Below are 27,616 nucleotides of genomic sequence, written 5' to 3'. Positions count from 1 at the left end.
GGCGTAGGCTGGTGGCTACAGCTCCGATTCAACCCCTAGCCTGGGAACCTCCATATGCCGCGGGAGCGGCCCAAGAAATAGCAACAACAACAACAACAAAAGACAAAAAGACAAAAGACAAAAAAAAAAAAAAAAAGAAAAAGCTTCTGAGATGAGCCAGATTCTCTGCTGAGAGGCTATGAGTGATGACACCCAGACAGATAAAAGGCTGAGGGCCTGCCTATATCCTCATCTGAACCCAAGACACAGAGAAGCAGAAGTGAGGAGTCTCAAAGAAGGCGTTCTTGAGGAGAATGAAGTAGCAAATGTACAGAGGAGGGCAGAAAAAAAGGCCCAGGAAAGGGCCTTTTGAGTTCCTATTGAGCCAAGCTGTACTTCCTGCAGCTGGGCATCAGGAGAGCTCCCAGTGCCTTGCTGGGAACATGCTTTTATTTACTATTTTTGGCTGCACCCAGGGCATCTAAAAGTTCCCGGGCCAGGGATAGAACCCAAGCCACAGCAGTAACAATGCTGAACCCTTAACCACTAGGTTACCAAGCAATTCTTCGGAACCTTCCTTTTAACCTGGAGCTAGTCTGAGGTGTTTTCTGTGTCATCAAAGGATCCTCATTAAAATGTATCTAAACATCAGAGTCATGGAGTTCCCTGGTGGCTCAGTGGGTTAAGGATCTGGTGTTGTCACTGCTGTGGTGCAGGTTTGACTCCTGGCCAGCAATTTCCGCATGCCTCGGGCACAGCCAAAAAAGAAGACAGACAAAACCATCGCAGTCGCTTGGAGCTTGTTAAAAATACAGATGTCAAAGCTCACGGACAGCCTAGCTGATGAGGCAAAGATCATCTTTATGAAAGAATCTCAGCTAATAAATAGAGTAGGAATGACAGAATTAGAAATTTACCATTCTGCAACTCTAATACGCCAGGCAAGAATCAAAACTGGATATTAACATAAGAAGGTGAAAAGGCTGAAAGGAAAGTGTGTCATCCGCACACTGCCAAAATATCACCTTACAAAGAAACTGATCATTGCAAAGGGGAAGATGCAGCTTACAATGGACACAGATTTGGTAGCCACCATCTTAAACCTATGGTCAGATTTAGCAGCACCAATCATGAGACACTCTTGACAGTGTGTGCCTTGTGATGCTGTGTGAGGTACCCAGCATCACCTTTCAAGTGTTCTTGCAAAAGTACATAATCTGAAACTCATCAGGCTGTCTGACCTAACTGCTAGTTTACAGGACATTCAGATAACAGAAGAACAAGTTAAAACACCACCATGAGGGAACAATCAGATATATCCAGAATGTGGGACAGTTCCATTTAAAAAAAAAAAAATAGCCTGGGAGTTCCCGACGTGGCGCAGTGGAAACAAATCTGACTAGTATCCATGAGGATGTGGGTTCCATCCCTGGTCTTACTCAGTGGGTTGGGGATCCGGTGATGCTGTGAGCTGTGATGTAGGTCACAGATGCAGCTTGGATCCCATATTGCTGTGGCTGTGGTACAGGCCAGCAGCTATGGCTCCAATTTGACCCCTCACCTGGAAACTTCCATATGCTCCAGGTGTGGCCCTAAAGAGGGCAAAACAAACAAACAAAACCAGCCTAGTCCCTTCAAAAGATCCAAATATGGGGAGATAAAAGCAGTGGGCCTGTTCTAGATTAAAAGAGATTAAAGAGCATTAAAGAGAATAAAACATCTAGGAAGAGGAGTTCCCATTATGGTTCAGCAGTAACAAACCTGACCAGTATCCATATTAACTTAAGATACAATCAGTAACTGTGATAAAGACCAGGACACTTGTGTCATGTAGTCGGCACATTCTCTCTCTGCGCCCAAACTCTGATGGAAGCCTAAACCAAATCAGAATAATTAGAATACTTTTTTTTTCTTTTATGGCCGCACCTACAGCATATGGAAGTCCGTGCCAGGGAGTGAATCCCAGCAGCAGCTGCAAACTAAACTGCAGCTGCAGCAACACTGGATCCTTTAACCCACTGCATTGGGTTGGGGATCAATTCCGTGCCTCCACAGTGACCTGGGCCTCTGCGGTCAGATTCTTTTTTTTTTTTTTTTTTTTTATTTTTAGGGCTGCACATTGTAGCATATGTAGGTTCCCAGGCTAGGGGTCCGATCAGAGCTACAGCTGCCAGCCTACACCACAGCCACAGCAACACAGGATCCCAGCCGAGTCTGTGACCTACACCACAGCTCACAGCAATGCCAATCCTCAACCCACTGAGCAAAGCCAGGGATCGAACCCACAACCTCACGGTTCCTAGTTGGATTCAGACTATACTACAAAGCTATTGTCATCAGAATGGTATGGTACTGGCAAAAAACTAGAAATATAGATCCATGGAACAGGATAGAAAGCCCAGAGACAAACCCATGCACCTATATCAACTAATCTATGATAAAGGAGGCAAGTAGATACAACGGAGAAAAGACAGTCCCTTCAATAAGTGGTGCTGGGAAAACTGGACAGAAAGATAACACCATACAAAAAATAAACTCAAAATGGATTATAGACTCTAAACCTAAGGCTCCTAAGGCTAGATACTGTAAAACTCCTGGATGAAAACATAGGCAAGATACTCTTTGACATAAATCACAACAATATCTTTTTGGATCCACCTCCCAGAGTAATGAAAGTAAAAACAAAAATAACCAAAGAGACCTAATTAAATTTTAAAGCTTCTGCACAGCAAAGGAAATCATAAAAAAAATGACAAGACAACCCAAAGAATGGGAGAAAATCTTTGCAAATGAAGCAACTGACAAGGGATTAATCTTCAAATATATAAACATCTCACACAGGTTTATAAATATATAAACAAATCCAATTAAAAAATGGTGAGAAGATCCAAATAGACATTTCTCCAAAGAAGACAGACAGACGGCCAAAAAGTACATGAAAAGATGCTCAACATCACTAATTATTAGAGAAATGCAAATCAAAACTATAATGAGGTATCACCTCACATCAGTCAGAATGGCCATCATCAAAAAGACTATAGGAAGTTCCCTTTTGGGACAGCAGGTTAAGGATCTGGCATTGTCATGGTTGTGGTGCAAGCCACAACTGTAGCTTGGGTTTGATCCCTGGCCCAGGAACCTACATATGCCATGGGTGCGGCCAAAAAAGTTCACTAACAATAAATGATCAGAGGGTGTGGAGAAATGGAAACCCTCCCACACTGTTGGTGGGAATGTAAATTGGTAAAACCACTGTGGAAAAGAGCATGGAAGTTCCTTAAAAAACTAAGTATGGAGTGGAGTTCCCGTCATGGCACAGTGGAAACAAATCTGACTAGGAACCATGAGGATGTGGGTTCGATCCCTGGCCTCACTCAGTGGGTTAAGGACCTGGCATTGCTGTGGCTATGGTGTAGCCCGGCAGCCACAGCTCCAATTTGACCCCTAGCCTGGGAACCTCCATATACCACGGGTGTGGTCTTAAAAAGCAAAAACAAAAAAACGCAACTAAGTATGGAGTTACTACATGGCCCAGCAATCCCACTCCTGGGCATCAATCTGGAGAAAACCATAATTCTAAAAGACACATGAATCCCAATGTTCATTGCAGCACTATTTACAACAGCCAAGACATGAAAGCAACCTAAATGTCCACTGACAGAGGAATAGCTAAAGAAGACATGGTACACATATACAATGGAATATTTACCAGCCATTAAAAAGAACAAAATAATGCCATTTGCAGCAATGGACCTAGATGGACCTAGAGATTATCATACTAAATGAAATAAGTCAGAGAAAGACAAATATCATATGATACCACTTATTTATATATGGAATCTAATAAAAATGATACAAATTAACTTATAAAACAAAAACAAACTCACAAATTACAAAATCAAATTTCGGGTTACCAAAGGGGAAACCATGGAGGGGAGGGATGAATTGGGACGGTGGATTAAAACATACACACTACTATATACAAAACTGAAAACTAATAAGTACCTGCTATATAGCATAGGGAAGAGTACTCAATATTCTGTAAAATCCTATATGGGAAAAAAGAATGGACATATGTGTATGTATAAATGATTCACTTTGCTGTACACCTGAAACTAACACAACACTGTAATTTTTTTCTGTTTTTCTTGTCAACTTTTGTCTTTTTTAGGGCTGTACCCAAGGTACATGGAGGTTCCCAGGCCAGGGGGCGAATTGGAGCTATAACTGCTGGCCTATACCACAGCCACAGCAGCATGAGATCCAAGCCATGACTGCGCCCTCCATCACTGCTCATGGCAACACCAGACCCTTAACCCTCTGAGCAAGGCCAGGGATCAAACCCGAGTCCTCATTATTAGTTAGGTTCATTAACAATTGAGCCACGACGAGAACTCTCAATTTTTTTCTCTTTTTATGGCTGCATCTGCGTTCCCAGGCTAGGGGTGAATTGGAGCTGCAGCTGCTGGCCTGCACCATGGCAACACCAGATCTGAGCTGCATCTGCAACCTAGGCCACTGCTCATGGTAACACCGGATCCTTAACCCACTGGGCAAGGCCAAGGATTAAACCCACATCCTTACGGACACTATGTCAGGTTCTTAACCTGCTGAACCACAATGGAAACTCCTGCAACACTGTAAATCATCTATACGCCAATAAAATTTTTTAAAAATGAGCAGCTTGCACGAATTGGCTCTTACTATATGTGAAGAACTTCATTTATCATGAAACACCTAAAAACCTTATTAAGTATTAATGACAACAGCTAAAACCCACATAGCGTTTACTCAGTGCCAGGCACTTCCTAAATGCTTTACCTGTATCAACCCATTTATGTGTCACAACCTTATGAGGCAGGTACCATTTTCTTTCTTTTTTTCTTTTTTGCTTTTCAGGGCCAAACCTACAGCATAGGGAAGTTCCCTGGCCAGGGGCCGAATTGGAGTTGTAGCTGCTGAACCCACATCCTGAGATACTAGTCAGATTCGTCTTTTTTTTTTGCCTGAGCCACAACGGGAACTCTAAGAGGATATCATTTTCATTCTCGCTCTACAAATAAGGAAGCTGAGACCCCTAGAGGTTATGAAGTTGAGCAGGGGGGTGTTAGTCCATGCTTTTAACACTGTGCTACAGGCCTCTAGAAATATTATCCATACACATTAACTCATTTCATCTCTCAAAACCCAAGAGAAAGATGGGGACAGCACCTCCATCTTATAGATGGGGAAACGGAGGCTCAAGGGTGTGAAGTGACTGTACCCAGACATTGTGGCAGAACAAGAACTTGAACCAGGTCTGTGTGACCACAGAGCCCTGAGCTTCACTATGGGGTGGCCTCTCTGGGTCCTGCCTGGGCCTGGCCACCTCACCTGCTTGTAGATGAGCTCAAAGGCTCCCGTGTCACAGCTGCGGTCCAGTCGCCGGTCGATGACCACACGCAGTGTGTCAGCTTGCACTCCAGCACAGAGCCGGGCAGTGACCGCCGTGGAGGGCGCCATGGTGGGGCTGGCGTTGATCTCGATCAGCCAGGGCTGGAAGTCCTCACCGAATACAAAGTCAGCACCGTAGAGTTCGAAGCTGGCTTTGCGACATTGTACGGTGTCCTGGGACGTCTGGAGGGCATGGATCACCGCGGCCTTCATGCCGGGCACGATGATAGTTGACCAGGCGTTTGGGGCCCCAATCTCCTGCAAGTGGGCTTGGAACTTCTTGCTCGACCACATGTTGTCCGAGGGCAGCAGCGGGTGCCGGTGGCACGAGTTCTCCAGGTGTCTCTGGATGGAGTTGTTGCACAGGTGCACAGAGCTGGGCCAGAGAGCAGAAAGCTGAGGGCTGGCTCCCTGTGCCCTTCCCACCCAAATGGGGGTGGGCAGGCAAACCTCAGAACCAGCCCCGTGCACACCGGACCATTCAGCTTGAGGCAACAAAAGCCTCACCCCATTCTTCTAGGGCCACAACTATCCTTCACTCCGACCTCTCTGAGGGCACTAACTATACAGGGGCTGCAGCGTTAAGTGCTCTGTGACAGCATCAGTTAACCCTCCTAGTGCCTAGAAGAGAAGGAGGGCCCTGTAGTCATCAAGGCCTAGCTTAATCGCTGACTAGTAAGATCTTACACAATCAATTTACCCGAACGCTCCTTTCAACATCTGTAACAGAACCCACTTCACTAGGCTTCCGGGAATGACCGAGAGAATACACATGAAGTGTATTTGTCACATTTGGCATCCATCACACACAAAGCCCTCAGTAACTGACAGCTCTGTGCCTCAAATGACTGCCTCCATTCTTCAGATGTGGCACCTGAAGCTTAAAGAGGTTTTCACTCGTCCCAAGTCACAGAGCCTAGAAGCTGCAGAGACAGAATTCAAACCCAGGACTCCAAAGGCTTCCTCTTACCCACAAGTGAACGCTGCAACACACTTCTCTCCTCTCACAATTCTCCTGACCCCCCTTGGTCCTGCTCTACATCCTTTTTTCCATAACATGTATTACATTTTAACCTATTAGATACTTTTACTAATTGTGCTCATTGCTTGTCTGTTTCTCCCTGCTGGAATGTGAACTTTTTTTTTTCTTCTTTTTTTCGCCTGTGCTCACAGCATGTGGAAACTCCTGGGCCAGGGGTCAAATTCGAGCTACACCAATGACCCAAGCCATTGCAGTGATATCTGATCCTTAACCCACTGTGCACTCTTGAAAGCTGGGCTCTTGATTGGTTTACTGCTGTGTCCCAAGTGCCTAGAACAGTGACCCCACAGGGAACACACACAGATCACACCCCTGGAAGGATGGTTGCAAGACGGAGGGCCGGTCTGCTTGCAGAGGCTCTCTCTGGAGGCCAATCACACAGCCTGTCCCACAGCCTGCTGCTGTACCTTGTCAGCTCCCCAACCAGACTGGGAGATCAGTGCAATGACTGGAGGGGTGAGGTGGAGGTGGGGTGGGGGGCTCACTTGTCCAGGTTCTTCAGGGAGAAGGGCTGTGTGGAGAAGCGGATGTAGCTGTCGCGGTAGAACCACACAGTAAGTGGGTTCCAGTCGGTCACCAGGAACCACTGTCTCAGATCAAACTTGGTGCCAAAGATGAGCAGGGGCCGCTCAATATACTTCTGCACCACCCATTTACCGTCCTTCATCATCATGGGGTTGCTGTCCACCAGCTTCAGCATCTCCTCCAAGTGGTCCATGCACACGATGCCTAAAGGAGAGTCAGGATGGTCAGGGATCAGGTCAGGCTCATGTAGGGAGATGGGTCAGGGGACCAGGGAAAACCCATCTTAAGTTCTTATGCCCACAGAACCAAGAGGCCCAAGTGGGTGAGCCTGCCTTTCTCCCTGTTCCCTTTGGGAAAGCTGAGAATCTGTGGAGGATTTAAATTAAAAAAAAAGAGTAACCAGTTTTGTTTGATGAAAAGGAATAAATGCACAGATAAAAATTAAAAACACTATTGAGCTTTTAAAAAAACTACCTGTGATCGGAAAGAGAATGTGTGTACACGTATAAGAGTCACTTTGTTGTACAGCAGAAATTACCGCAACATTGTATATCAACTATGTCAATAAAACTTTAAAAAAGGAAAAAAATTTAAAAACTGGAGTTCCTGCAAAATGATTACAATTGTTGAATCTAAAGGAAAATGAGTTAATCATACCATTTTTTTTTTCAACTTTTCTGTAAACTCAAAAACTGGGGGAAGAATCATTTTTATATTAAATGGATACAATTCACACAACACACACACACACAAAACAACTGGAGTTACTATTGTGGCTAGCAATAATGAACCCAACTAGTATCCATGAGGATAGGGGTTTGATCCCTGGTCTTACTCAGTGGGTGAAGGATCTGGCATTGCTGTGAGCTGCGACATAGGTGGCAGATGCGGCTTGGACCTGAGTTGCTGTGGCTCTGCAGCTGCAGCTCCGATTCAACCCTTAGCTTGGAAACTTCCACATTTCGTGGATGTGGCCCCCAAAATAAAAAAATTTAAAAACTATGTGTGTATATGATAAGCTCTTCACAATTAACAAAATATAAAACAACAAAAGCAAAGAGAAGACAGTTCAAAAGGGCATGCAATTAATAAAATACATCTCCTTCTCCAGAGGCAGCCAAGGGCTGCTTCCAGTTCCTGTGGATCTGCTCTCTGTTTATGGGAGGGGCTGCATCTGCCTCAGTTTCATAGGATTCTATGCATTTGAATGTGCCAAAGAATTGCAACAGTGCTTGCCACATGGTGAGCATTCAGTAAATGTTAATTCATACCATTATCATTAGTTACTTGCAGAATACATTTCTAGCTGTAGATTTGCTGGCTCAAAGGGTGTGCCCATGTTTTCATTTTATATCACCAAAGATGTTCCACTAATTTGCACTCCCAGTAAGTGTATGAGACTGTGTATTTTTCCACACTCTACCAACACTGTTGATCTTTTTTTGGTCACTCTTCTAGGTAGAATGGTATCTTATTTGTCTTACAAAGAATGAAGTCAAGCATCTCATGCTAATAAGGCATCATTTTAATGCTGATAAACACAGCTGACCCATGAACAATGAAGGGTTTAGGAGCACCAACCCTCCAAGCAGTTGAAAGTTTTCATATGACTTTACAGTCAGCCGTCCATATCCATGGTTCTTTCTGCATTCATAGAGTCAACCTACAACAGGTCATGTAATAATGAAGTATGTATATAGCGAAAGAAATCCACATAAATGTGGACTCACGCAGTCCAAACCCATCTTGTTCAAAGGTCTATAGTAAGAATCATACTGCAGACTGATGCACTCACAAATCAATCTCATTTCTTCACTGTTTGACACCTCCCCTCAAACAGCCTGATTGCCTGCCAATGGTGCAGAATAACTTGTGCCTGGTTCCCAAGCCAGATTCTCTCTCAAATGGCCAGACTGACCACCAAGATTCCCATAACATGATGCCTCGTGTAGCCAAAGATTAAGACTGTTTGTGACCTCTGCCCCGGCAATTTTATTTTTAGGAATTTATCCTAAGGAAATAGATGGAAAGGCCACTAAGTTATCTGCTCAGGATGTTCATCACAGTGTCATCTGTAATAACAATTGATGAACCAATAAAAAAAAATAAGAAAAAAAATGGTGGCTATCTAAATATCCATCAGAGGAGTTCCTGCCATGGCATAGTGGGTTAAGAAGCCGACTGCAGCAGCTTGAGTCTATGTGGAGGTGCAGGTTTGACCCCGAGCCTGGCACAGTGGGTTAAAAGATCTGGTGTTGCTGCAGCTACAACACAAGTTGCAGCTATAGCATGGATTTAATCCCTGGCCCAGGGAACCTCCATATGTTGAGGGTGCAGATATAAAATTAAAAATAAATAAATAAGAATTCCAGAGTTCCCGTCGTGGCGCAGTGGTTAACGAATCCGACTAGGAACCATGAGGTTGCGGGTTCGGTCCCTGCCCTTGCTCAGTGTGTTAACGATCCGGCGTTGCCGTGAGCTGTGGTGTAGGTTGCAGACGCGGCTCGGATCCCGCGTTGCTATGGCTCTGGCATAGGCCGGTGGCTACAGCTCCGATTCAACCCCTAGCCTGGGAACCTCCATATGCCGCGGGAGCGGCCCAAGAAATAGCAACAACAACAACAACAAAAGACAAAAAAAAGACAAAAAAAAAAAGAATTCTCAGGCAGGAGTTCCCGTCGTGGCTCAGTGGTTAACGAATCTGACTAGGAACCATGAGGTTGCAGGTTCGATCCCTGGCCTTGCTCAGTGGGTTAAGGATCCGGCATTGCTGTGAGCTGTGGCGCAGGTTGCAGATGCAGCTCAGATCCCACGTTGCTGTGGCTCTGGCGTAGGCCGGTGACTACAGCTCCGATTCAACCCCTAGCCTGGGAACCTCCATATGCCGCGGGAAGCGGCCCTCGAAAAGGCAAAAAGAAAAAAAAGACAAAAACAAACAAACAAAAACAAGAATTCCCAGGCAGAGCTTTCATGCCTGCCCACTTGCACCTCTCACAAGCATCCTATATTAATAAATCTACTTCTTGCCTATCACTTTGTCTCTCGCTGAATTCCTTCTGCCCGGACACAAGAAGAACCTGAACCTCAGTGAGTCCAGACACAGGAAAGAAGACCATGAAACCACTGAACACCAGCTTTGAAAACAATGCAAGCTTGCCTCCACCATGATCCTTATCTGTGGCCTTATTTTCTACCCCAAAACTATAAACCACCTTCCAATCTCTCCTAAGGGGGGCACAATCTTTGAGCATTAGTCTTCTGTGACCCTTCTTTGCCTGGCAAAGCAATAAAGCTATTTTTCCTCCTTCGCCCCCCACCCCCAAAATAGGAGTTCCTGTCATGGCTCAGTGGTTAATGAACCCGAGCAGCATCCATGAAGATGCAAGTTCAATCCCTCGCTTCGCTTAGTGGGTTAAAGGATCCGGCGTCGCCATAGCTCATGCAGGTCATAGATGCAGCTCAGATCCCGTGTTGTTGTGGCTCTGGTGTAGGCCAGCGGCTACAGCTCCAATTGGACCCCTAGCCTGGGAATTTCCACATGCCGCGGGTGTGGCCCTAAAAAGACAAAACAAACAAAAATTAAAAATTATACTATGCAGCTATAAAATAGAATGAAGTAAAAGAAAACATACTATACTTTTACATAAAACTCAAAAGCAGGCAACACAGAGTATCATAAGCTAGAATAGGGGAGGAGAGACCATTGTGAGGAGGTAGAGACCAGGAGGTGGCATGCGAGCGGACTCTCCTCTCTAAGGTGCTGGTAATATTTTATGATTTAGGTGATGTTTCCATGAGTGTGTGCACTATATGACAATTCACTGTGTTATGTATTCACAACGTGTATCCTTTCAATGAAGTATACTGTACATATACTTCAATTAAATTTTTCTAAAAATGGAAAGAAAATGTTGAAATACATGGGGAAGTCACGGTATTATTCTCTCTGCTTTTGTATATGTTTGAAAGCATCAGAGTTCCTGTCATGGCTCAGTGGAAACAAATCTGACTAGTATTCATGAGGAAGCATATTCGATCCCTGGCCTCACTCAGCGGGTTAAGGATCCAGCGTTGCTGTCAGCTGTGTTGTAGGTCACAGGTGTGGCTTGGATCCCATGTTGCTGTGGCTGTGGCATAGGCAGGCGACTAAACCTCCGACTGGGCCCCTAGCCTGGAAACCTCCATATGCCATGGTATGCCCACTCCCCCCACAAAAAGGCCAAAAAAGTGCCCATAACAATAATTTAAAAACAAGGGGAAAAAGCAGATTGAGATGTACTGAAATGGAGTAAGATCTACAATTAAGAAAAAAGAGGAGTTCCCGTCATGGTTCAGTGGTTGACGAATCCAACTAGGAACCATGAGGTTGCGGGTTCAATCCCTGGCCTTGCTCAGTGAGTTAAGGATCCAGTGTTGCTGTGAGCTTCGGTGTAGGTTGCAGACGCGGCTCGGATCCCTAGTTGCTGTGGCTCTGGCATAGGCTGGTGGCTACAGCTCTGATTCAACCCCTAGCCTGGGAACCTCCATATGCCGCGGGAAGCGGTCCTAGGAAAAAAAAAAAAAAAAGGTGTTGGAGTTCCTGCTGTAGTGCAACAGGTTAAGGATCCAGCATTGTCTCTGTGGTAACGTGGGTTCGATGGCACAATGGGTTAAGTGGTTTAGGTCACAGTTGCAGCTTGGATTCGATCCCTGGCCTCGGAATTTCCATGTGCCATGAGTGCAGCCAAAAAAATAAAAAAGAAAGGTGCAAAAAAATGAGTAATGCTCACTGATATGGAAAGATATAACAGATGAAAAAAGGAAGCTACAGAATAGTATGTTCTTGTTTAAAATAAAACACACACTATCCAGATACAAAGAAGACAGTGTAGAAAGAAAGATACCACAAGGTGAACAGTAGTTATCTCAGTGAAACCAAGGGTGTCTTTGCTTTCTTCTACTTTTCTGATCTTTTTTTTTTTTTTTTTTTGGCTATGCCCACAGCATTCAGAAGTTCCTGGACCAGGGACTGAACCCTCACCACAGCAGCGACAATGCCAGATCCTTAACCCACTAGGCCACCAGATCTTTTTTAAAGTAACAGTTAATATGTATTTTCATCCTGAGAAAACAACAACAAAAGTATGTGCAAGGTAGAAGAAAAAACTGTGATGCTGGTTGTGAAGCAACATCCCAAGAGGAATGTCCTGCAGTGTGTGGAGCTGCAAAGCTTCACATGCACATGAACACATTCACCCAAAGGCCATATCTGGAGCAATCTGCTGCCAGATGTCTATTTTCTACATCTTGGAAGTTCTTAACCATTTTTTTTAAAGGCGGGGCTGATGCATCATCCCAGCTTGCCGGCTGCCCTGTTCAAATTCCATTCATGCTGAGCAATCTTAATAATAGCTAAAAATAATAGCACTTAAATAGCAGTTACTCTGTTAAAGTAAGGATCTGAGTACTTTCTCTTTATGACAGTTACATAACCCTCTTAGGTAGCTATTATTGGCTTCATTTAACCAATGATGAAAATGAGGCACAAAAGAGGTTAAGTAACCTGCCCCAGGTCTTAAGGACATTAGGAGACAGAGCTCACATTTGAACCCAGGAAGCCTGGCTCCCGCATCCATACCCTTAAGCACTGTCCTGCATACATCACAAAGATGCACTGGTTCAATTTGAGAGCCCTTAGATGACAAGAAACTACATGTGTCTATCACCAGAACTGCCAAAAGCATTAACCCAAACTCAGGACAGGAGAGGAGCTGGCATCATCATTACAGCAGCCAACATTTATGGTATAATTACTGTGCCAGACACTGTCCTAAGCAGTAGCCACACCACCTCACTGAATCCTCACCCCATAGGAGGGATTATACAGAGGAGGGAACTGAGGTTCAGAGAGGTGATAGAACTTGCTCAAGGTCACACAGAACATCAGTAGCGGAGCTGGGATTCAAACCTAGGCATTCTGGCTCCAACAGAGCCTGCACTATTAACTTTCCTGGCCTCTAGATGGGAAGGCAGGCCATAGGGTGCTGGTACAGGATGCAGGGGCTGACCCCCACCTCGTCCACGGGACTTGGCTCCTGGCTTCACGATCCAGATGTTGCAATCTCCTTCCATGTCCATCTGGGGCACCACGGCCCGCAGCTGCTGCAGGATGTCCTCACAGCGCTGGACCTGAGTGTCGAGGTGCCTGAGTTCTGCCCCCTCGCTGTGGGGAGATGAAGGGACTTGGGCAGGGCTGAGACTGGAGGCAGCCTGGTGGACAAGGCAAGACACAGCACCACCACCCCACCCCCGGCCATAGTCTAACCAGCTTGGGCTGTGCCCTTCCCCTAGAGATCAGATAGGTCTCTCCCAAACCTCTGTCCCCACCCTCAAGGTGATCCCCAAACTCCACCCTGCCCAGGGCACCGTCCCACACTGCTGGAATGGGAGAGGATGGGGAATGTCCACTTACTGCACCCCTCCTGCTCCAACACTCCGCCTTCTGCCACCTTCCTACGACATTAAAACTGCATTTGGCAGAATTTAATTACAGCAGCATCGAATGACGAGGCACTCAGTGCCAGGCACTGTGCCAAGGGCTTTATCTATATTATCACTAATCTATCTCCAGGGAGATAGTACTGGTCCCATTTTAAAGAAGTATAAACTGAAGCTTAGAGGGTTAAGGGACTTGCCCAAGGTCACACATTGAGTTAGGTGGCTGAGCCAGGATGCAAAGTCCATCCTGCCTGATCCTTCTATCCATGGGTGCTTTTAGGCCATTACCCTCTGTTTCTTAACCAAGCACTGGTTGATGGCGGGGGAGGGTCTCTTCCTGCATAGTCATTTTCAAGCACATTTCTATCATATATCTCCCTGATTTCTCTCTCTTCCCATCACATACCACCTGACACCTACAGTTATTTGCTTATGGCCTGTTTCTGCTTACTGGAATATAAGCACTGAAGACAGGAACATTTTTTTGTAGTTCTTTTTCTCTGTTGTAGTCCCATCCCCAAGCCATAGCCCTGGCACTTATTAAGTGCTCCAAAAAAGTTTGTTAAATGAATGAATGGTTGGATAAGCAAGTCCTCTGGCAGGAGCTGGCCTCAGCCACTGGGCTGTACTGACAAGGTTTCATGGACAAAGAGGGACCCTGTTCCCTACAGGACACAAAATGTCCTAAACTTATTAAACCAAGTAACTAAATATCCCAGATAGCTACCTCATTCAAACTCTCCCATTTCTTTTCTTCTGACTGAATAGGAAGGAAGCCTCCAGTAGATGCTAACCTCTCTTTAACAGCTTAGCCTCTTAAATGTCTCCAGCCATGGAAATCTTAATTTTCTTTTACTAAGGCAGCAGCAGCAGTGGCATCAGGGCAGTTCAGGAAGGAGACAGCCAGATGGAGAGGGCTTGGCAAAGCCTCTTATTCACACCCAAATCCTGGTCTTTCTATTTCCAGAAGGTTTGCTGGAAACTTTTCTGTCGCCATGGCATAAAGAATCTGCTCAGAAAATCTGTGATTTGGCTCAGGAAAGTGTCACATGCTGGTTGCAGGGGCATGTGCAATTTGAAAAAGTATATTTAACATGACAATATGATTTTATATTTAGCAAAAGAAAAGACCACCAGTGTTTTTTGGAAAGTGAAATCTCGAGAAAAGCCTGGCTGGGAGTTCCCATTGTGGCTCAGCAGTAATGAACCCAACTAGTATCCGTGAGGACCCGTGTTTGATCCCTGGTCTTGCTCAGTGGGTTAAGGATCAGCCAGCATTGCTGTGAGCTGTGGTGTAGGTCACAGACACAGCTCGGATCTGGTGTTGCTTTGCCTGTGGCTGTAGGCCGGCAGCTACAGCTCTGATTTGGCCCTTAGCCTGGGAACTTCCATGTGCCATGGGTGGCCCTAAAAAGACCAAAAAAAGCCTGACTGTTTAACTCATGGATTTGTTTTTAAAAGCTGAAAAGCAGCAGTAAATACTATAGAAATCAATGAATGCTGATGATCTGTACTAAACAATTCAATGCTGTATGATGTAATGTTTTATGTAATCCTGACTTTTAAGAGGTTCCTCCAGCCCTCAACTTGCCCCACACCCAGAAATACATAGGACTGATCTTCTTTCCACCTACTGTTCTAACACGGTCCTGTTGATTCTTTTTTTTTTGAGGGACCACGCCCATGGCATGTAGAAATTCCCAGGCCAGGGATCAAACCCGAGCCACAGTAGTGACAATGCCAAGTCCTTAACTGCTAGGCCACCAAAGAACTCCAGTCCTGATGATTCTTAAGAAGGTGATTTTAGGAGTTTCCTGGTGGCCTAGAAGTTAAGGACCTGGCATTGTCATTACTCTGGTTTAGGTTCCATCCCTGGCTTGGGGAACTTCACCATGCCATGGGCATGCTCCCACCACCCAAAAAAGGAAGAAGGTGGCTTCCTTTGTTGTCTGGCAGCTAAGGGGAAAGTATGGGATCACCTAGTTTTCCTCTCCCAGACATTTAAAAGACACAAGTGAATTGTTTATCAATGATGTGGGTGTGCTTGCTAACTTTCTTTTCTTTTTTTAGGGCTGCATCTGCAGCATATGGAAGTTTCCAGGCTAGTGGTTGAATCAAGAGCTGCAGCTGCCAGCCTACACCACCGCCAGAGCAACAATGAGGGATCCCAGCCACGTCTGCAACCTACACCACAGCTCACGGCAACGCTGGACCCTTAACCCACTGAGTGAGACCAGGGATTGAGCCCACATCCTAATGGATGCCAGTCGGGATCATTTCCACTGAGCCACAGTGGGAACTCCTGGGTCTTTCATTCAAGGTTCATTAGTTCTTCAGTCTCCTCCATTAATCATTAAATCTGTCCATTCCCTGCTATTAGCACCAAGCCAACTGAGGCCCTGAGCACTCCCCCAGCTCCTGCAAGCCTCTCTCCTTGAGCTGTGTGCCCCTGAGGGCAGGGACTTCTCTATTTCTGGAGCCTACCTGGCACCCAGGAAGGGCTCGGTAAATGCTGTGTGTTCTGCCTTCAGAACCCTCTGCCCTCTAGTCTAGTCTCTGCTGAAGGAAATCTCCTTACAATAGCCCCAGGCCCATCTCAACACTCCTTTCCTCCACTTAAGAATGGTCTCCAAAGTGCATTCTGAAAACACGGACACTCAGGATGCCTGGGACAGGGGGCTGCGGACGCATCTCTCTTGGGAGTTTACACCAACAACTTGTTCTGAAAAGTCCTCATCAGGGAAATCTATTTTATTTTATTTTATTTTTTATTTTTTTGCTTTTTAGGGCCACACCTGAGGGACATGGAAGTTCCCAGGCTAGGGGCTGAATTGGAGCTGCAGCCACCGGCCTATGACACAGCAACGTAGGATACGGGCCAAGTCTGCGTTCTACACCACAGCTCACTGCAATGCCAGATCCTTAACCCACTGAGCAAGGCCAGGGAAGGAACCCACATCCTCATGGATACTAGTAGGGTTCATTACCACTGAGCCATAACGGAAACTCCGGGAAACCTATTTTAATTAACTGTTTAACCCATTGTTTTCCAAATGTGACTGACCTTAAGGGCCCTTTCTTCATGAACTCTGTTTACAGCCTGTAGACCTAGCAACCTGTGTAACCCTTTGGGGAACACTGGCCTCCAGGATAAATCTAAAATATTTAATAGATTCTTACTTTGTGAGTGAACATTATGATTCTGTGCTAAGCATACAAATTATCCTGTCTAATCCTAACCCCGAGGCAGACATTATTTTTCAACTTATTTTGCATGTGAGAAAAGCAAAGCTCCAAAAGTTTAGTGATGTTCTCAAGGTCCCAGAACTGTGAAGCTGCAGGGCAGGACTTGGACTCATGTCTATCTGACAGCACATATGGCAAAAACTGGGAAGAGTGGGTTGGCCCCTATGATAGAGGCAGTGGGAGCTCTTGAGGGTTCCTGAGAAGAGCAGAGTGAACACAACAGGGAGACTTGAAGAGGAGATGGGCCTGCACTGGATGGAGAGGGTCTGCCCTGAGCATCAGCTCAGAACAGAGAAGCTCCCTGAAAGGAGGAGGCACCTGCCCAGACCCCGAGGCCCGGGTGTCAGGGGGACTCACTGGACCACTTGGTAGTAGCGCTGGAGGAAGAGGGACCAGCCCTCTGGGCTCAGGTACAGGGGGGCCTCCAGGTCCTTGTCGATGTCCACGTGGGCCAGGTTGCTAAGGTGCTCCTCACAGACACACAGAGCCTCATCTACAAACTCTGGGGACACTGTCACTGTTTTTTTCTCCTGTTTCTTGAGCTGCTTGTCTCCTGCAGAGATAGGGAGGGGACCATCACTATCCCACATACAAGGCAGGTAGCCTGACACATGTCATGGCCCCCACTGCCCCAAGGCCTGTCACTTACCTGAGACCTCACCCTAATACATCTGAGGCCCAGCACATGCTTCCATCCCCTACTGCCCTGGGACCTGTCACTCACATGGGGCTTTGTTCTAAATTCACCTGTAATCCCATTGCTTGCCCTTGGCCCATACTGTCCAAGCAAGGACCTGTCACTCATGTGAGGCTTCACCCTAAATGTCCTCAAGGCATCTCAACACCTACAGGTGTCCCAAGGCCTGTCACTTACCTGAGACCTCATCTTAATACACCTGAGGCACAGCACATGCCTGCAGCCTCTCTGTGCTAGGGACCTCTGACACACCTAAGGCCCTTGTGCTCTGCTCCTGACACACCCAGGAGATAGCAGTGGGGAGGTCTCTCTCTGGAAGAGGCAGGGATTTGCCTGTCCCCAGTAGAGCTGCTCCTCACATCCTTGAATCCCTGGCTGATGGGCTCTTGGGTTACAAGATGGAGCCTGTGACGTAGGAGTTAAGTCCAGAGAGGAAATGGGCAAGCAGTGGGTTAAGCCAACAGACAGTGAGGGGCCTTCTGTGTCCCCTCAGACCACGTGAAATCACATGTTGTCACTGCTTCCTCTCCTCACAGACCTGAGCTCCCCACAGGCAGGGATGCCCCCACGTCATCTTAGTCCGTCCTCTGTAGAGCTCTCGGCCACATGCCAGGCACTTGGGAGGGCTGAATAGGCAGTGGGTCAATTAACAAATGGACAGGAAGACATGTGGCAGGGGGTGACTGGGACAGAGGAATGAATGAGTGGATGGACCAGAGGATAGATAGGTGGTGGAGTGCAGGATGGAAAAGAAGAAAGAGGAAGGACAGGCAGATCTAAGCAAGGACAGGTAGGCAGGAAGGTTGGTGGATAGATGGACAGGGAGTGTGGAGCTGAGAGAAGGCAGGTGAATGAGCAGAGCCACAGGGGGTGGGGTGGGTAGGTGGGGGGAGGGAGAATGAATGGATGGATAGGTGGGCAGATGAATGAGATCTAGGGGCAGGTAGGTGAGTAGGCAGGTAGATGGATGGATGGCTGGTGGATAGATAGGCGGGCAGGAAGGAGTGGTGGAGAGGCAAATGGATGTGAAAAACACAAGGACAGGAGTTCCCATTGTGGCTCAGCAGTAACAAACTCAGCTAGTATCCATGAGGACATGGGTTCGATCCCTGGCCTCGCTCAGTGAGTTAAAGATCCAGTGTTGCTGTGGGCTGTGGTGTAGGCTGCAGATGTGGCTCAGATACCATGTCCCTCTGGCTGTGGCGTAGGCCAGCAGATGCAGCTCCGATTCAACCCCTAGCCTAGGAATGTCCACATGCCATGGGTACAGCCCTAAAAAGACAAAAAAAGAAAAGGAAAAAAAAGAAAAGGAAATAGAAAAAGACCAGGATATATGTATAGATGAATGGATGGATGGATGAGTGACTGGTGGGAGGACAAATGGCCAGGGGAGTAGAGGTAACCACAGCACTTACCTGGGGCTTCTTCCTCTTCTGCCTGGATAGAGTATGACTTCCATTCGGATTTTACCACCAGCTTGAGAACGTTGCGGGCAGCAGTCAGCCAGAAGTCCTCTGCTCCCAGGGCAGGGGATACCCTGCTCAGCCCTAGGCTCCAGGCCTGTTCTCGTTCCGGAACCTGATCACGACCTGCCCATCTTGGAACTGGAACCTGACTACCGTTTCTGACTCTAGAACTTGGACTAGAACCTGGCTTCTGTTTCAGGTGTAGAACCAAACCAGAATCTGACCTGATTTGGCTCATATTCTACCTTCAGAATCTTGCCAGACCTGCCATCTGATTTCTCTCTTCTGTTCCTAATCTACTTCTGATACTTATTCGAGCCTGAGAACCAGACCTTGGCCCAAAAGCTCTATCATATTTGTAGACTAATTTAAACCTAGCATCTAATCTGGATCCAAATTCTGCCCTGAATTGACAGCATGTTCTGGCTTTGGAGTCTATTCTGCTTAAGAGTGAAACCTAGGCCCTTTTCTAGATCAGAACCCTATCTAGCCAGTGGAATCTCACGTTGGCTTGGAATCTATCCTGGTTTCTACACTCAACCAAGTGACCAACATTTAGAACTGCTCTAGGAAACAAGACAAGCTATGTCAGCTTTTCTAGAGGTCTGGGTTGACCAAGGGGGGAGGCTTGTTCAGGGTGACACATGAGGGAGAGATAAGGCCTGGGGAAGGAGAAGGAAATCTAACTGGGGAGATGAGGGCCTGAGGAGAGAGGCCTTTTGCTCTCTAACACCAGCCAGGGCTTGAGGCCTCATCCTTCGGCTTGAGGGTCCAGGCATGGGGCTGGCATCTCCTTACCTATGAAGGCCTTCTTATCGTCCTCAGCCCCCAGGCAGTAGCAGCGCGGGAAGAAGGAGTCGGCATCAGCCTCGTCAAACCACAGCAGATTCCGGAGATTGAGACAGAGACCCACCTACAGAGTTAGCTGCTGAGGGGGCAGGGTGGGGCTCCCCCGGAGGTCTCCAAGGGACTCCCCATGCTTGGCACACAACCAGATGGCTCAGAAGGAGCCTGCTTGGATGTGCTCAGAGCCTCTGCCCCACTTGCTAGGCTTGACCTGCTCAGGTCAACCTCCTGGACAATGACCTCTGTGGTTCCCTCCGCCAAGAACACTCCCCATCCTTCCTACCCACCTGTCTCATTCTGAAATACCTGCTTCCTCTAGGAATCCTTCCCAGCCCACACTGATAATAAACTAGCAGGTTCCAACCACAAACCCTTTCACTCTTGTTATAACCCTAGAAGATCGGTCTCACTGGTGGTCTTATTTAAAGATGAAGAAACTGAAGCTCAGAGAGGTGTGGTCGCTTAGTAATAACCCCGGTAAGATACAATGGATTCATCAGGCAGATATCCTCCGCATGGGAAATAAGGGTCCTCCTGCTCACAGTCATTGGACTTGGCATTTGTTCTGGCTCCAGACCCATCTGGATCCTGGAGCCTGTTTTAGACATCATGTCTACATGTGCCGGACAGGCTGCAGGGACTGGATTTGAACCCAGGCAAGCCTGACTCCAAATCTCACTGGATTAGACACCTCCCCATCTCCTGAGAACTTTTACTAATAAGGAGAGCAGGGAACAGGGCTGCAGGCCTGAGTGCTGGGGGGTTGGAAGCTGCCACGGTCGCGCCCCAGAGAGCCCACCTTTGTGGTAAAGGAGCCTGCCCGGGCATAGTGGTTTATCATTTGATCCTTGGACAGTAAGCGACAGTCCAGCACATCCCGCCGAGTGGTCCAGATGAAGTAGGGGACCTCGTTCCGAACCATGCGGGACTGGAGAGAGGAGAAGAGACATGGAGGCTGACGTGGGCAGCACGAGGCCCGAGGAGGTTTTCCCCACCCTGCGGAGCCAGGTGGATGAATGGAAGGAGAGGATGTTCCCAAAGTGGCCTCTAGACCACAAGCCATCTTTGTGGAAGGTAAGAACACTTATTTCTTCCTCCAGGGCCACACCGGGTGAGCAGAGAGCAGACCAACTTGTAGCTCCTTTAGCCAGGTGCCCCTAGGCAGTACCTAAGCCCCACAACTGAATGCCACACTCTGTTCTGGCTCTTGGCCATCAGGGACTTGCTCAGTGGCAGGACAGTGACTCTAAGCTGATGGGCACAGAGCAGGTGATGAAGGCTCTCTCAGGGGATCTACCTTTCTCCATTTTCCCCACAACTCTGAAATGTAGGATTATTGATAACCAACAACAACATGCGCCAGGCCCTGTTCTAAGCTTTCCATGTCAACTCATTTAATCCTCACCACAACCCTGTAAGGTAGGTGCTACCATTAGCCCCATTTCACAGACAAGGGAACTGAGGCACAGGTAGGGCTACATGGAACTGCTCACCCTCAACCTTTTCTGACATGCAAAAAAACGGCAACCTGGTATAGTTCAACTTTGTGAGCGGCAGTGCCAAGATTCAAAGCCAAATGTCCTCATTTCAACACGCATATCCTCTATACCATCATATCAGCCTGTTTCAGAACTTTTTTTTTTTCTTTTCTTTTTAGGGCCACACCTGCGATATATGGAAGTTCCCAGGCTAAGGGTAGAATCGGAGCTGCAGCTGCCAGCCTACACCACAGCAACACCGGATCTGAGCCACACCTTTGACCTACCCCTGCAGCTTGCTGCAACAATGGATCCTTAACCCATTGAGCAAGGCCGGGGAGCGAACCTGCATCCTCATGGATACTAGTTGTACTCTTAACCCACTGAGCCACAATGGGAACTCCATCTTTCAGAACTTTTAGGTCCTTCCTTATAGGCTTCACCTAACAATGACAGGGGAAGAAGATGAACTATGGGGTTTTTATTTGTAAAGGGGAACTACCAGGCATGAAGGTTATGCCAGCTTCTGATACAACCTAGCAAAGAGCTCTAGTCCTAGACCAGCCTCATCTGTGTCTGTCACCATTCTGCTGGCCTACCTAGGCTTTAAAGAACCAACCAGTTTTTACAACAGATAGGGAAAATGAGGCCCAGAGAAGGAAAGGACTTGTCTGGGGTCACCTGGCTAGACTCCAGTACTCTCCCTCCAACGAAGCAGAACCCTGCCCAACCCCTGGGCCCTCACCATCAGAGCATGCGTCCCATGTAGGTCATCAAATTCCAGTATGTCATCAAAGGTGAACAGCTGTGCTGGCCGGAATGCCTCAACCTCATCTTCATCCTCTGTGGATGCAGAGCCCAGGCCTAGTAAGGTCCCTGTCCCATCCCATAGGCCCAGGTCAAAGCCTCAACCCTGGGACAGTGGGAACCAAAGGAAAGGGACTCGAGGGGCAGCTTGTGGAAAAGAAGGGGCTTGCTCACCATCTTCAGTGGTGTCACTGTCACCCATTACTGAGCTATCCAGATCCTTCTGCGATGGTGGCAGGTTATTGCCCAAGTGATGGACCATCTTCTTCTCCACCCAGCCCCTCCGGCGCAGGAGGCACCGGATCACAGGGTAGCGGCCTTGGATCATAAAGACCTTCTTCTGCTGTAAGGTGAGAGGATACGTTTTCAGTAAGCACAGCCTAGCTGCCAGACACAGGAGGTGTAATGGAGAATCAGACAGCTCTGGTCTCTGCTTTCAGGTAATTTTTTTCCCCTCTTTTTAGGGTCGCACCTGTGGCATATGAAGGTTCCCAAGGCTAGGGGTCAAATCTGAGCTACAGCTGCCAGCCTACACTACAGCCCAAGCAATGCCAAATCCAACCCATGTCTGCGATCTACACCATACCTCACAGCAACGCCAGATCCTTAGCCCACTGAGGAAGGGCAAGGATCGAACCTGGAGCCTCATGGTTCCTATTGGGATTCATTTCTGCTGCGCCACGACAGGAACTCCCTAATCAGGTTCTTAATCCTCTGAGACAGAAAAATTTCCCAAGAAAAAAAATTTTTTTTTGTCTTTTTAGGGCCACACCTGTGGCATATAAAAGTTCCCAGGCTAGGGGTCCAATTGGAGCTGTAGCTGCCAGCCTACACCAGAGCCACAGCAATGCCAGATCCAAGCCATGTCTGTGACCTACGCCAGAGCTCACGGCAACGCTGGATCCTTAACCTACTGAGTGAGGCCAGGAATCAAACCCAAAACCTCATGGTTCCTAGTAGCATTCATTGCCACTGCGCCACGACGGGAACTCCACCAGGAAATTTTTATATCCTAAGTAGGGGAGACAAACATTAAACAAGCAGAGAAATAGATGTGCATAGCAAGCATCATAATATTGACTATATTTATTTGCTAATATTTATTGAGTACCTACTATGCGTTAAGCACTTATATACATTACTAACAATAACATGGGTTTTTGGTTTTGTTTCTTTTTTTTTGGCCATGGCATTCAGCAGCTTGATGTGAGATCTCAGTTCCTAGACCAGGGACTGAACCTGGGCCGCAGCAGTGAAAGCACCAAATCTTATCTATTAGACCACCAAGGAACTCCCAATAATATGTACTTTTGATAAATACTCCTATCCCGATTTAACTGGTTATGAAACAGAGGCACAGAGAGATTGAATAGCATGGCCATACATTGAGTATAAGAAAGAACAGGAATTTAAATCCAGGCTGGCTGGCTCAAGAAACTGGATACTTACTGGGGACCTGGAGAAATACAGTCAAGGGAAGTTGCAGAGGAGCCAGGAATGCACAGAGCTGGGCAAATGGCAATTCAGGTGGAGAGAAGGGCATGTGCAAAGGTCTTGAGCCTGGAGAGAGGGTGGAAGGAACTAGAAGGAAGCCAGGGTAAATGGAGTGTGAAAAATGAGGGGAGACCTCCTGAAAAGTAGGGCTAGACTGGAGAAGGCCCTGCAGATCTTGGGGTGTACTTGGGTTTTATATAAAGAGTCACATGAATAAGGTGAAAGGAGGGAGTGACATGGTTGGAAGTTCTAAGTGTGGCTTTCTGCTGTATAGAGAATAGATGGAGGGGACAAGGATGGGAGTAGGGGACCAATCAGGAGGCTATTGTGGTTTCTGCTAGAATTAAGATGCTTACAGTGGAGATGGGGATAAGGCGATAAAGTTGAGATTTATTTTGGAAACAGACTGACTAGTTTTGCTGATGGGATTAGGTGTGGGTGAAGAAACAGAAATATCGGATTTCTGGCTTGAGCAACTGGGAGATGGAGGAGAGAGAGAATAGGGAGGGAAACAGGTTTGGACAGGAAAATTAAGAGTATGGCTTGGAGAGATCCCCCTGTGGCACAATGGGATTGCTGGTTCAACTGCACTGGCAAGGATGCAGGTTTGATCCCTGGCCCGGCACAGCTGGTTAAGGATATAAGGATCCGGTGTTCTGCAAACTGTGGCATAGATACAGTATGGGATTCAGTCCCTGGCCCAGGAACTCTATATGCCTCAGGGTGGCCAAAAGGAAAAAAAAAAAAAAAAAGAGTACAGCCTGAAACATGGGTTTGAAATGCTTTGAAGTTCCTGAGAGCTGTCAGGTTGGGGGTTGAATCTATGGACAGGACAGGCTAAGCTTGGAAAGAGGAGGCAGGGGGCATAGCACACTGACTGGACTCACAGTCAAGGAGACAGGCATGGAGAGAGATCCAGGGAATGAGGAATGTCTTCAAAAGCAATTGAAAAGTGGCTGCCAGGGAGGGAGAAACGAAAACTAGGAGCTTGCACACAGCCAGGAGGGAAAGGTGAGCGGGGTAGCAGTGTAGAATGACACAAGGTGCCTAACAAAACTCAGGATAGAAAAAGGACTGACTGCTGGATCTGGCTCTTTGAAGGTCACCTGTAACCTTGACTGGAGTGGTTCCTGGTGGGAGTGGGAAAGGGCAGGGAACCAGAGCAGTGGGAGCTGAGGAGAGAATCTCAGATAAAGAAGTAGAAAATTTTGCCAAGAAGTCCACTGTGAATGGGGTATTGACAACAGGGAGGGGAGTTCCCATCGTGGCTCAGTGGTAAACAAACCAGACTAGCATCTATGAGGACATGCCTTCCAATCCCTGGCCTTGATCAGTGGGTTAAAGATCCGGGGTTACCTGAGCTGTGCTGTAGGCCGCAGACGCGGCTTGGATCCAGCGTTGCTGTGGCTGTGGCATAGGCCGGCAGCTGCAGCTCCGATTTAACTCCTAGCCTGGGAAGCTCCATATGCCACGATTGTGGCCCTAAAAAGACCATAAGAAAGAAAGAAAAAAAAGGAAAGAAAGAAGGCGAAAAGAAAATAGGGAGGTATCTGAAGATGGGTGTGGGATCAAGGTTTTTGTTTTCTTGTTTGTTTTCTAAGGATGGGAGCAAATAGTGCAGGGAGGCTCAGACGCTTTCAGGGTCCTTTCTAGAACCCCCGACCCGCAACCCTCTCCGACCTTGACAGCTCTCTCCACGTGGATCTTGGCATTTCTGAGCCGGCCCATGTATTGAGACGCCTTGGAGAATCCTCGCCAAAGGACAAGAGAACCTGCAGAAAGATGCGGAGTCGGGGTGGGGCAGCACCCCTTCTCTCTCTCTACCCATCATCTGGATGCCCATCCTCTACCGCTCTTCTCCGGACTCCAATATCGGCCCCAAATCTCCAGGTCCTAGCCGCCTGCCTCGGGCCAGGAGTGGCGGGCCGCAAGGGGCCCTCACCGTCCGGCGGCGGCGTGGCGTCCTCCTGGGTCTTGGTGGGAGAAGGGCCGCGGGGGCGGGGTTCCGCGGCGCCCTGGGCGTGGCTGCGGTCTGGGGAGGACTCGAGGGCGCAACCTAGGAGGCGCGCCAGGGCTAGGCTGCCCTCCCAGCTTTGGCAGCCTGCGGCAGCCTCTTCGGGAAGTCGGAGTTCGGAGTGGCGGGACCAGGGCCATGAGGCGGGAGAACTGGTGCGGGACTCGGGTGGCTGCGGCCTGCGCGGCCAGCTGCCCACCGGGCCCCTATCCCGGCCGTAGCAGGCGGTGAAGCCCAGGTGCGTGGCCCCCGGCTCCCCCGTGCTCAGGAGCTGCGTGGCGCCGGAGACCTGCATGCGCCGCTTGCCGTGCGCACGCGCTTTCCCCGGACCCGAGCCCGCCTCCCGTAGGCGCTCTGCTGCCTCTCGCGGGAGGGCCCAAGAGGGGCCCTCTTTGAGGCCCCGCCCTCTGTTTTTTGTTGTCTTGGAAACCATTCCTGACACAATCGGGCTTCCGGTGACTGGTTGGGGGCTCCTTCCAGAGGTCTGAACACCAGGCCCCACCTGCTCCACACCGTTAATAAACGGGGCGCTGAAGTTGTAAGCACAAAGCACCGGCCTAACAGTGCCCTGATTCTTTACGGAGCGCTTCCTGGGGCTTCACTCATTACACAGTATTCACAGAGGACCTTGTGCTAGGCGATGGGTTAGATGCTGGGGGCCGGAAGAACGAGCTAGACATGGTCCCGGAGCCTACAGCCCAGTGGAGGGAAAACAAACAAGAAGCAAGCAACAAAGGAATAAAATAGCTGTAAGGTATGTGAGAGCAATGAACAAACAATCAACTGAAACCAGGAAGGGGGCATACTTTGGATAAGGTGCTCAAGGTTGTCTTTTCTAAAGAGATGCCATTTAGCTGAGGCCTACTGAATGCAAAGGTAGCAAGGAGTAGGCCAGGGGAGGTACAGCATTCCAAGGAGAGAAAAGTCTCAGCAACAGCACTGAAGAAGGTAAAAACCTTTCTGGGGAACCAAAAGGAAGCCAGTAGCCTGGTGACAGGGGATCAAATCTTCAGGGCCTGGCAGATGGGGTTAGGGTAAGGTCCTTATAGGGTAGATTTAAAAGCCAGGGCAGTCAAGTGCATAATGCACCCCCTTACCCCCACAAATAACTTGGAAATAGAAAAAAAAAAATCATCATTTGAGTCACCTGCAGAAAAAAATAGAAGTCATGCAACAGCCCTCAAGACAAAACTGTAAGAAATCTTTTTGGAGATACTAGGAAAGTGTTACCCTCAAATCTCACAGGTGAGATAAATATGGCACTAAGACGTTAAATCATTTGCCTTAAATCACACGGCAGAGGCAGCACTGGACCCCAGGTCCAACTCCAAAGCTCCACACTTAAACAGTATTAAACACAAGTCCACATTGTCACTCAGAACTGTTGTCTATTGGTCATGTAAATACCAAATGGACAGTTTGAGAGGGCAACTCTAGCAGCATCTAAGAATCCAGCTTTGTTTGGTCACTGTACATCTGCTCATACAGCAAAGATGGGCCATCTGCTCAGCTGTCCAGCCAACATCTACCACTGAGATCACCCTTTCCAAACCTTTGGCTGGTGACTGGGCTTTCCAAAAGGCATGTCCTCAGGAGAGGGTTAGCTGATTGGCAACCATCCAGTCAGTACTCATCAACTGGTAGATTTGGTTTTATGGGCTCTAAACCTTGGGAGATAGACCTGTGACAAATCAGAGTTCTGGCTCACACAGGCAGTGCTGTCCAGTGAGGGTGGAGTGAGCCACTGCCAAATTCTAGTGGACATCCAGCTTCACTGTGAGCTCCTTTACATTCGCTGGAAACTAGGAAATAGCCATGTGCCTGAGGCAATGTCATAAAGGGGATAATAGCTTTCAAGCTGCCCCCACCCACAGCCCCTCCTCCTTTTAACATCACCTTGTCCTGTTCCAAGAGACCTTTTGGCCTAAAGCAAGAAACTTTTGAAAGCTCAGCTCAAAAGCCAACCCTCTGAACCTCTCCCCAACTTCCTTTTCCATAAATACACCCTTTCTTGGCACCCAAAGGCTTACATTAGTGATTATGAAACACTTCAGTGCAGCTATTTACACACCCAGCCTTTGTATTGTCCCCTCCCAAGACAGGGATAATGTC

The 27,616-nt window shown here is 47.8% G+C and overlaps 1 protein-coding gene across 5 annotated transcripts in view; it reads right to left on the bottom strand.

Moving 5' to 3' along the window:
• Nucleotides 1–27,586, bottom strand: part of TTLL3 (tubulin tyrosine ligase like 3) — a 29,916-nt gene extending 2,330 nt beyond the window's left edge. For 2 of the 5 annotated variants that reach the window (XM_021069307.1, XM_021069310.1), the window contains exons 1-11: nt 25,433–25,868; nt 25,171–25,262; nt 22,171–22,339; nt 21,935–22,032; nt 20,511–20,639; nt 19,664–19,778; nt 18,815–18,913; nt 17,060–17,255; nt 13,033–13,181; nt 6,940–7,183; nt 5,353–5,788 (exon numbers count right to left, since the gene is read on the bottom strand). In XM_021069307.1, coding sequence (XP_020924966.1) covers nt 5,353–5,788; nt 6,940–7,183; nt 13,033–13,181; nt 17,060–17,255; nt 18,815–18,913; nt 19,664–19,778; nt 20,511–20,639; nt 21,935–22,032; nt 22,171–22,339; nt 25,171–25,262; nt 25,433–25,799 — 2,094 coding nt within the window. In that variant the 5' untranslated portion in view covers nt 25,800–25,868. Of the gene's footprint in view, nt 1–5,352; nt 5,789–6,939; nt 7,184–13,032; nt 13,182–17,059; nt 17,256–18,814; nt 18,914–19,663; nt 19,779–20,510; nt 20,640–21,934; nt 22,033–22,170; nt 22,340–25,170; nt 25,263–25,340 lie in introns of all 5 variants that reach the window. The other 3 variants (XM_021069308.1, XM_021069311.1, XM_021069309.1) reach the window with 3 other exon arrangements.

The sequence above is a fragment of the Sus scrofa genome, chromosome 13 (assembly GCF_000003025.6).
Source record: "Sus scrofa isolate TJ Tabasco breed Duroc chromosome 13, Sscrofa11.1, whole genome shotgun sequence".
In the NCBI taxonomy this organism is placed as follows: domain Eukaryota; kingdom Metazoa; phylum Chordata; class Mammalia; order Artiodactyla; family Suidae; genus Sus; species Sus scrofa.
The sequence above is the reverse complement of the archived record's forward strand: the minus strand, read 5'-3'. Positions and strand labels throughout refer to the sequence as shown.